The sequence below is a fragment of the Acanthaster planci genome, linkage group LG08, assembly GCF_054643075.1.
Source record: "Acanthaster planci isolate LZ-2023a linkage group LG08, COTS_SCS, whole genome shotgun sequence".
In the NCBI taxonomy this organism is placed as follows: Eukaryota; Metazoa; Echinodermata; class Asteroidea; order Valvatida; family Acanthasteridae; genus Acanthaster; species Acanthaster planci.
In genome coordinates, this window is record NC_141784.1 from 3,768,586 (window position 1) to 3,779,994 (window position 11,409).

An 11,409-nucleotide genomic window follows, 5' to 3' on the forward strand; every position below is an offset into this window, starting at 1 on the left:
TCAATGGCTTGGAATACGAACAATGCGCGTTATGAATTTGTACATAATAGGCCTTTTATATACCAGTGGTCATGCGTTAACTTACAGGTCTTCGGTTGCTACGAGTGGACACTTTGGTTGCTACGGTTCTTTAGGTCGCAGAGAATCAAGATGACAAAAATAGCGAATGCCTCGTGACTAGGTCTCTGCCAATCAAGATACAGAATCTGAACAATTATTAGACAAGCTTAACGCCTTTAGTCAAGGCAATACACTCAAAGGAAACCAGTAAATTAGAAATTGCTGATGACACAAACACTTACTGTATATACACGGACGAGTTCGTCAAGATTCAATCGGCATGTGACCTTCCATAATCATCAAAATGACATTTGAAAATAGTTTCAAAGAAAAATTAAAAATTATGGAGTGTGGCATACCGGGGCAGATCCCGGATTTCTGTCGGCCTGTGCGAGGAATTTCATGCTTGTGAAAGGAGAATTGTAGTTGTCGCCGTTGAAGGCGTTGAATCTTTTTTTTTCTTTAACCGATATCAAAAGTCTTCCAACATAAAAAGTAGGACAACTTGGCAATGAGCGTTTGGGGACCCCCAAACCCCACTCTGGATCGGCAGCTTGACAAAAAATTGGATCTCCGCTCATATTTGTCCCACATAATGTAGGGCTAGAGAAAGAAATCTATGTAATGTAGGGATGTGGGACGTATCGAACTCCGGAACGCGGTGTTGCTTTACTGACCCTCTGAAGAGTTTCGGCGCATTGTTTTTTAGGGTCAGGGTTATCTGTGTCAAAATAAACAGGAAAAGTCCATGAAATTATCCTCAAAAGTTCAGATCAAAGTAGTTATCTTAATGGGGAAAGGAGCATTTGCCCCGAGTTTTCTTAGGTACAGGAGAATAACGAAATGTCCACACATTATTAGTGTTTATGCGTAGGCCCGTAGGCTGGATTAGGCCTTGGCCTATGATAATACACTAAGCAAAACATTCCACAGTGTGGCTAGATATAGGCAACAATTCTTCGTCGCGAGAGAGAGTTCCGCTGAAGTGGTGAAACTTGGAATTGGTCCCCAAAGGAAAACAGAAAATTCCTTCATCGTCTCCCTATTGTGTACCCGCTCTCCTTATCGGCTAGGTTCATTTGTTTAGCGAGGATTAACGTGCTTCCCTTGAAACCCTGCGATTTGGGGATGATATAATATTAATATAAAAGCTGACCAAATCTCAACAATTCGAAAAACCTTAGGAACCTCAGGACACATGGCTTAAGGATTTGCTGAATGGGCAACCTCGTGACAGGGCTAGAACTATCAAACGGATAGTGCAATGAGTAGACGCACTGAGTTGACCAATCAGATCGTCGGATGACAATAAGTCACTTGGGAGTTAAATTTAAATAAAATCTGGTACACTGAATTCTTTAAATTCAGGTGAACAAAATTTGAATCCTCCAGACTAAAAACACTGTTGCTGTACCTCGTGATTCCGTGCAAGCTTTTCCTTAATTACATAAGAGACACCTTGCAACAATACACTGTTCTCAACGGATAAGAACGGCACAAAGGAACCAGTCCATTCCAGAGATGGTGGTCGCTATGCAAAAACTTGCCTCGAATCATGAGGTATAGCAACAGTGTCTTTTGTCTGGAGAATTCAAATTGTTACGTTTATATGCATTCAGATAACACAGTGTACCAGATTTTACTCAATTTCAACTCGCAAATGGCTCATTGGCAGATTGGAACGCCCTTGGCAAATAACAAGAACTCGGAAACCCCCAACTGCCCCACTTTACGGCAAAAGTAACTTCAAGGCTATATCACGTCGACTTGTGTCGCGTGATAAGTCAGGCAAGTGATGTTAACTTTGCCGTCCTTTTCATATTTTCAATTCACATGCAAGCGTAAATGACCTGTCAATTTATGGCTAAATAATTTCAACGTATACACAGTGTTGTTGACTCGGGTCGCTATTTTTTTTTAAACTCCAGACTGGACTTGACTTGGAAAAGACTGACTTGAGACTTGACTTGACAAAATCCGACCAACTGACAAGCTACACGAACACAACAGGTTTCTTCAAATTCCAAAAAACATTAACTTTTTGGTGCATTTATCGGCATCTTATCGAGTGATGACTGATTGAAGCATGATTGAAGAGAAGTGCATATATCCTACAGTTCGACCACTCGCGGTGTACACACACGGAACGTGTGTTTGGCTGCAGTCAGGGATACCGATTTTTTCTTCGGACTTTTTTATTCTTCTACTTGAAGACCGGTATGTTTTTCTTGAGACCAGAAAAACAACTTTTTTTGGTTTTTCCCGCCTTCTTCTAAAATTTGTCTTTAAAAAATCCGATCACCAACTTATAAAAAAAAATGCTCGCCGATTGATGCGCGTGTGCTTATGCATCCGCACGCGTATGACGTAGCCTCGTGCGACACCATCTGCCCGACATGTCCAAAGGTGGCGACTTTTAGGTCTGCACTGCAGCTGCACTGCAGCTGTAATTTCTTTCGACCGAAACAAAATTCGCCATACACAATAGCTCCAGTGTTGAGCAATTACATCGCTGGATATTTCTTTTATCTATAAAGCATAAAAATAAACATCGGCATGTGACCATGTAAATTTGTATTATGAACAGAAAGAAAGAAAGAAACTTATTCCTGGTGATCGCAAAACTGGCAAACGAACTCTGGTAAAACTTGGGCACCTAATAAGGCTTAACAATAGCTCGTGACACACAGGTACTATGCGTGTTAGTCAGTTGTACAGGAACCTTTGGAATGTTACGGAAGCATAGACGGGCTACAATTTCTCTGTGAGATTCGCGTGCATAGATATAGATTATAGATAAAAGAAATATCCAGCGATGTAATTGCTCAACAGTGGAGCTATTGTGTATGGCGAATTTGTTTCGGTTGAAAGAAATTACAGCTTTTGTCGGAATTGTTACCCTATACCATTGAAAACGATTAGCCTATTTTGTCAAGTTGTCCATCGCGGCTGGAAGAGTCGATGCATGATGGGCTTTCATCACTGCAGCCAATCTAAGACTATATTTAAATGCTTTTACATGTATACCTGGTGAGATTTTCTGCGTGATGTTTTGCTAGTGCTGCCACTTCTTCTGCATGGGTGTCTCTGCAAGCATAGTTGAAAAGTTGGTTGCATGTGTTCTGGAATTCAAGTCTTGAAAGCCTGTTATTACATGTTGCATTGGTGCGAACCTGCTATCGTTTGATGTTGATTGGCCGCCATATCCCCTTTCTCTCTTTAAGTTGTATGTACAATTGGCAGGCATGTAAAGTTTGGATTACTCTGGTTGAACATATATATTACAGTTCGCTTTCAAATGCATGCAGTCATTTACATCTAACAGAAATGTCATGTGAATAGAAAGGCTGTTCTTCTTTCAGGCCTGAGAATCTGTTGAAATAAAAGGGACAATAAAGGCAGTTCTAATTCCTTATAACCTACATACGGTGGCGGAAACCTATCTAATCTTTGTCGGTGGGAAATGTAGGTGTCAGGGCTTTTCCCCAGACTTCCCCGACAAGGACTTTCACAGGACGCCAATAGTTCCAACATCCGTGATTCTGTTGTCAACGATTCGTGTAGCCGGGTGCCAATGAATTTGTTAAGAATTTCTTCGAATTGAGGATGTCTATAGTTCCATTATCCGTTATTCTGGTGTCAACGGTCGTGTATCCGGGTGTCAACGAAATCGCCTAAAGAATTCCCTTGTATTCAGGTGAAAGTAGCAGGAGCGCATAATATTGAAAGGAACAGATCAATGAAAGCTTCAATTTCATTTTGTGATCACGAAACTGTGAAGGGAATTCTAGGTAAAAAAGCTCCTGGTTAGATCGAGCCCATCACATAGTGGCTTTACATCAGCAGGTACGTGTTAGTCTCTCAGTTTGTGTAGAAATATGCGACCCACCATTCCGAAATCAGGCTGATGTATGATGTTTGGCAATTCCTCTGAGTCTCCCCGACTTTTGTTTTTACACTTCAGAGTAATCCAACGTCTACATTCTGTCTTGAGAAAGCTGAAGTGATAACGGGCAATGACAGAAGAACTTCCAGGAACATGACTGAACAGTCATATTGAGTTTCACTACTTCAGCGATATGACGTTTACCTATACTTCACCCTGGTTTTGGAATGGTTGGTCCCATGTTGCTGTAGTAATTTTGTGTGGATATTCGCAAGTGCAGGTAAAGTGTAAATAAGCAGATAGGGATAACTATGAAGCATTACGCACTAGCTGTAAATATAAAATGTAAATTTGAAGCTCTGTATTAAACAGGGGGAAAATCTAATTCCTCCACGTCATGCAAAGCATTTGAAGCGAGATATGGGACGGATAGCGCCCCCCTGTTGGTCATTGTTTGACGGAATCTCAGGAATTCTTTTCAGACATCTGAGGGGGGAGATGAGGTGGATAAGAATAGTCTAGAGTGTATCATGGTTTGGACATGTACCTTGCCAAGTATAAAGCAAAGTATTTTTTTCTGTAGTATTAATATTTGTGTTCACTTTTGTGTGTTCTTCCCAAATCGGTAAATGAAACGCTGGAATGTACCTCAGCAAAGTGTGTAGACAGGTATTTTGGGTGAGATGTAATTTAGGATTACGCTACTCTGAGGCTGTGAGCCAATAAATATCATCACATGTTAGGATTTGTTCTGTCAGCTTTTCATGCTCCGACTGTTGTTCCATACCACCTTGCTGTAGCCTGTGGCTTTGGTGGACTGTAAACTTATGCCACAACGCAGTAGCGCCTGCGCAGTACGAACTAACCTTTGTCATCTTATGAATGGTGCTCGGTCAGCTGAGTAATCTTTTTTTTTAATTTCACCAAATCACAGACCTTGTATTTTATTGTTTGTTTCAGGGCAAGGCCAAACACATGTAGGTGGCAATGATCAATATAAAGCTACAGAGTGAGGCAGAAACATTTACTTTATCCTGGAGTTTTAGTACTTGACTTTTGTTATCTGGCCTTTTCTCTCCTCAATAGGTTTTCTTCCATCTTCCCCACATGCGACTCATTCGAATGGTGAGGAATAAGTGGTTCATTCTGTACCGTTAAAATGTCTCGACGCACACAGTCATTACCGTAAGTGGCGTTTCAGCACTTTAATTTTTATTGCGGGCAATTTCAGTTTTTAATTAATCTGTTACTGTGATTCAGCTCAACCAAATCACTTATTGATTCTGCAAAAGTTCTCTGTTTGTATTTTTTTTCCTCACAACAATCCTCTGCAGCTGTTCTTCGAGAGAGTACAGCATATCAATTTGAAATGTGGCTCTTGAATCAGTCTTGGTACCAAGATGCTCCGCATATGCATACCGGTGGGGGGGGGGAGTGATTCCATCCCTCTTATGAAACTTGGTGGAAATGATTGGTGGAATGCTAGAAAAAGCATACCGCGGCATATTTGTGATGTCAGTATATGACGTTCATCAGAAAGAAAAATGGAAAGCAATGGTTAAAAAGGGGAATGTTATAAATACCTGTAGTAGAAATAAACAAGATTCCAAGTTCATATAACTTGTGATCTGATAAACAGCATGGGCAACACTCCAGTTTCCAAGTGTAAGAGTAAATGGCCATGTACATCTTGGGTATACCGGAATCGCATCAGTGAATTAATTTAACTCAAAAACAGAAGCATTTTTCTGTATCCGACAAAATTACTGAAATGGGCGGAGTGCCTACGGGACAAACACAATACATGCGATGATGACGAGACTTGTCCGATGAGTCTGACATTAGAATTTGTGACATCACCACACTGGAAGCTGTCATATTTCATGCTGACATCTAGTATGGTAGTTCCTACTATCTAGCATTTCCAACGTTCATGTAAGCACTGTCTTCTTCTTTTGATTGCTGAAACTTATGAATATAGCATTTGAGGACCATTGATAACTCCGTTTTATTTACTGCTTGTTTTTTGTTTACTTGTTGCCTTTATTGACACTAGATATTGTGATTGTTACACTTGTGATATTTAAGTGCTATATAAAGTCTACATGATTTCATTCATCATTTTCCTTTTAGAGAACGTATAATTAATGATGGACGGGACGATCCAGACAGGCCTGGAATACCGACGCTCCATCAAATTAATGATTTCATCAGTGCCATACCAAGTAGGCTGCTTCAGAATGCAAGTCCGCCAAGGAGTCCTGTCCGGTAGGCTTAATGAGCCAGTTTGATAACCCAACAGCACATGCCCAAAATGAACTGCGTCCGCAGTCAATTGGGAACAACAACACGCATGTGCGAGTCTGTCCTATCATCAGCGTGGCCATACGTTGACCCCCATGCATGCTTTGTTTCCGAATAAGCTTATGGGCCCCTTTTTGAAATAGCGGACTGGCTCACTAGTTTATCACTCTTCACTATTTTGTTCAACGTAGCTGTCACACTGGTACCCTTAACCAATTTGTCCATCAGCCCATCCAGCCAAGTTGCAAAGAAGGTGACCCAACCTTGGCTCTGTATGAAACCTTTACATTGATAGCAGATTACTTTCTGTGTGGAAGTCCTTTGTGGGTCAGTTGCACTCTTTAGCCGAAAGCCCTTTAATTTTTTGTTTTGAAATGCAAGACTGGCTTAATATCTGACCTTTAAAACGGTCAAAGTTTGTCCCACACACCAGCTGAAATGGGCCATTCTATTGAAAACCTTTAACCTCAACTTTACTCGAATCATAAATTTAATGAAATGCTTCATTTTGATTAATTATTGCATGCAAGTATTCTGTTCAATTAAACCAGTTTTGTGCCCTTTAAAAAACCAACCAGGGATAGATCTAGTAAGGTTATGAGGAGTTTGATAGACCCGCCCAAGGTAATGAGTGTGAGGAACTCTTTTCAAGATTTCTCATCAACTTTTTAGGAAGGGTTCCATGATTAATTGAAACAAATGAAACCAATTAAAAATATATAATGTTGATAATGGAATAAGATTGATAAGACATTGACTGAACAATAAGAAAAATTCATTCTTAACGTAGAGCTTTACATTTATCTCCAAGTGCTGAACAAAAACCAGTTAATTTTAAGTACCAAAAGTTCTTCTTCCAAAAATGGCATGTTTTGACCTGTGAGTTAAAAGTCCGTCACTAATAAATATTTCTTAACGAAACCGGCAGTCTTTTCCACAGTAAAAGCACGAAACCGTAAGATACCGTACATGGCATATGTGTTAAAAGGATAAACTGGTGTTTTCAACATGAACATTGATATTTGCATGCAGTCAAAGTGACATTGAAATGAATAGGACATCCAGCGATGCAGAAGGAGAGTCTGCCAAGGAAAGCTCTCCTTGTGTCATCAAATTTGATGGTTTGGAAGGAAATGTAGACGTCAAATATAGAAAGGTAAAACATCTTTTGTACTATTTCACAGAGCCATTTATTTTCAATTCTCGTCATTCATTTTAGCATGCTAAATTGTTAAAATGGTAAGAAATATTAAGTAGGTGTTTTCTCAATACCTATCAAATATATAGTAATAACTGTGTAACTAATTAATTCACTGAACAGAAACGATGTACTTAATACAAATGCTTTGTACAATGAACCAACAGCATAGCGAGACAACTGAGATGAAAGGGTGGGGGTGGGGTAATCAGGGAATAGGGAAGGACGAAATTCTTCGAGAGATATGGAAACAAGACAGGTAATTAGCCTTTAAATTGAGGTAAGACGGGCACAGTTGTGTCGGGGTTGCTGTAGAGTGGTAGATTGCAGCGGGATTGGTACGTGTGCGCATGTATGAAAAAAAATGGTACAGTGAGAATAAGTTAAACGGAATAAACATGAAAAGGCTTTGTTGGGGACACATGGAATAACATGATACATTTATACTTCGTGGGGTAAAAAAAGAAAAGTAGAAACAGACGAATTGCAGGAAGCTACGTTGCATAGGTATGTCGGCGACGTAATACCTGTTTAAACGAATTGAAAGTGTGTAGGATCATCGTTCACTGAGAAGAGATGACTCAGCAGGGAAGTCACTAAGATAGACTTTAATATACCGGAGTCGAACACGCGGTGTTTTGGATGTCTCATTGACATCTGATACTGTCATCACACGGTTGCAGACGTCACACGTGCCAAAAAAAAGGTTTTGGAGAATTTGCCTTTTCACTTCTAAATCAAAGCCCCCAAATGTAGCCTCACCCCACAGCGCATGATTGCTCATTAGCTGGACCTAGGCTTGGAGTCATTATTATTTTTTCAAACCTGTAAGCAACTATAAACAGGAACAGTTGGCTCGTGGTAGCATGGCTCATACGAACACAAGGGAAATCTACCTGGTTAATTGGTACAACTTTCTCGTCTGTCCAGTGTGTGATGACCAGCTCTTCAGGGAGTAGCAATGACATCCTGGACACCCTTACTGATAAATTGAAATGGGCCTTGAAATTGCCGAAGCTGCTCATCTGCATCCTCGGGGGTGAGGATGCAGTAATGATGTACGACCAGGAGCAAGAAATCTGTAAAGGTCTTGTCAAGACAGTCCTCAGTAATGGTAAGTGTATTCAAACCAAAAAGTAAAAAAACCAAAGCCTAGGACCACCAAGCCAAAATGCAATATAATCAAACCAAAAGGTAAGGAAGGGTGAGCACATCTGGCAGTAGGTATTTTCCACTTTGTGCCTGCTTTCGGCTATTTTTTTATATAATGCTCTGTGACTGTCAATTACAAGTACCATACTATGAGGTATTTATATCTAATTTCAAATGCCTTTTATCCTAATTATACTTCAAAATCACAGCTCGTAACGATATATAATACACTTATGACCTTTCTTTGTCTTTAAGGAATGAAGTTTTTTTTAATCCAATTTGTTGCAAATTATGCATGATGCAGCTGTTTCGCATTTACCATCTTAAAGTGTGGTCTAATTATTTCGTCCCAGCCTCTATACCTGAATGGATAGTATAAGGGTACCAAGTTAATACTATGAAACATCTTTGTCATAAATTAAACCAGCATGAAGGTTGATTTGGAGGGACACACTAGTTGTGCTGGTAATGTTTAGATAAAAATAGACTGCTCCATCTTTTCTCAAAATTTTGAAAACATTTCCCCACCAAAACAATCAGTTGTCCCTACCTACACTACAATGAACCAAAAAGCATCCCGACCTTTTCACTCCACAGTACAAAGATTTCAGAACAATATTTCTTGGGGGAAGAGGAGGCCACATTTCTGTTTGTTTTCCCCCGACACTTTTGAAGGCAGCAGCCCTTGCATTGAGTCTCTTGTTTGCCTGAACTAGATGTTTGGTTATTGACGAGTGGACTCCAGTGTGGACTAATGAAGAGTATTGGCGAGGCTCTGACAGAGCACGCCGCTGGTCATGCTTTGAGCATGCGAAAGAATCTGGTGGCAATAGGTGTAGCACCCCTCGGTATCCTACAGCACAAAGAGGAATTTCGTCCTGACAACCCAATCAAACTGAGGCAACGCAGAAAGCATGTGACGCAGAAGGTAAACAAAAAGGGAAAATATTGTCGTGGGTATTTTGCTCTTCACATGCACCTGACATATATTTATGAAAACTCTGCACTCGTTATTAATCGTCTGAAAGCTTTAGGCAGCTTAACTCACAAGCTTTAACACTCAGGTGCTTAAAGCATAATTTGTACCAGAAGTTTGATTTTTGGGCAAATGAAAGTACAATAATAGATGTATTAGGACAATTACCACTAACATCAAGATGTTTCTACCTTAAGCCTGTCAATGAGCATCATTGCTAGTTGTATTTCCAATCTGACTTTTATCTAGTGTATGCCAGTAATTGAGCTGGACTATACTGTCACAGATGACCAAAGTGGCAACAGACTGGATCCAAACCATACTCATTTCATCTTGGTGGGCGACAAGGAGCAAGGCAAGGGTACCGAGGGGAAGTTGAGGAGTCAACTGGTCAATAAGATAAAGTCGTGGAAGATAGAGGGAACCACAGACAGCCATTGTAAGCGAGGGTCACAGATGTAATTATTTTCAAAGATAAAAAGTATAGATAGTTGTGGCATCCCCTTTATTTAGTCTGTACTTCACATATACAGATCCCCGGCTGTTGGTTTATAGTGCTTAATTCTACCAATTCCGTTGTTGTAGAAATTAGTGCACGGTCCACTTACCTCATGGGCTCCATCCGAGTACAAATGAGAACGGGTGCTTTATTTTCTAGCAATGACTACCCTTTTGCCGATTATCTACAAAACAATTTGCACATGTTGTTGACTTGTTTCCTTTGTCCTTCATTTTTTCTTTGTTTATTCAGTGAAGGTATACAAAGATAACTGGATAGACCTATTCCGCATCCTAGCTTCGACTATCCCTAAAAATTACGAGGAGATTGGGCATGAATTTGTGTGATGGATGGCACATCGTCACATTTACACTTTTCACAGGCTACATGCATTCACAAGCATGTCACTCATTTCTTAGCATAAGTATATTCAAACAAACAGCAAGAGTTCGGCTTGCAATAGTAACAAAGAGTATAACTTTCAAACAGGCTGGGAGTCTCGTGTACACACATAGTGTGCATGCAACTTTTTCTGCATCCACGACTATTGGAGATATAGCAGCATCTGTGATTGCAGACTTAAACAGTGGTTCAGGGAGTGTGTTGCACTTACACATTTAAATAATTAAATAAACCACAAACCATTACAGTTAACGCGGTGACCTCTGTACTACTTGTGTGACCTCATATTTAATTTTCTTACATTCTCGATGTCCTAGCCCGAACTCCTACCGTTTATCTTCTCTTCGGTGGGAATGCTACAGTTTTTGAGACACTTTTGGATGCTGTGAGGAACAACATTCCAATCATTGTCTTTCCCGAGTCCAAAGGAGCAGCTGAAGTACTTGTTGATGTTATACAGATGGATGATCAGCGCTACGCTCCGTGAGTCGACATTTCTTTCCCTTGGTAGCTTAACAGACATCAATTCAGCATTATTATCACGGGCATTACACAATAGAGCGAAATCTGTCGACCCAATGCGCGTTTGGAAAGGGTCGACAGAATTTCACGCACCGTGATTGGTCAACGCCCTGCAAATTCTTGGAGACGCGCTATTGTGAATCGCCTGTATTCATACCAGATAACATTGAGACTCAAAGGGAGTATCAACCCCCCTCCAATTTTTTTAGACTCTCCCGGTCCCTTTTTAACCTCACATGGATCTCATGTGTCACCTGCGTCAAACACTTTCATGTTGTCACACTACGGCACTCACCCGTAGCCGTAGAGCAGGTAAAAAAATCCATGTCCACCTTTTATTGTGGAGTGGGTGCTTTTTTCTCCGTATCTATCCCTCCTGATCAAAAATGGCCTTTGCTGCACTGCTAATA

The 11,409-nt window shown here is 40.4% G+C and overlaps 1 protein-coding gene across 1 annotated transcript; it reads left to right on the forward strand.

Annotated features, from left to right (window-relative positions):
- The first annotated feature begins 3,745 nt into the window (after positions 1-3,745).
- LOC147798307 (transient receptor potential cation channel subfamily M member 5-like) lies at positions 3,746-10,964 on the forward strand. The gene is made up of 8 exons (XM_087139961.1): positions 3,746-3,906; positions 5,033-5,131; positions 6,080-6,214; positions 7,283-7,406; positions 8,379-8,562; positions 9,317-9,528; positions 9,826-10,015; positions 10,795-10,964. Exons 2-8 carry the CDS (start codon positions 5,106-5,108, stop codon positions 10,962-10,964), a joined length of 1,041 nt encoding a protein of 346 aa, XP_086996087.1. The 5' UTR covers positions 3,746-3,906; positions 5,033-5,105.
- The last annotated feature ends 445 nt before the right edge of the window (positions 10,965-11,409 follow it).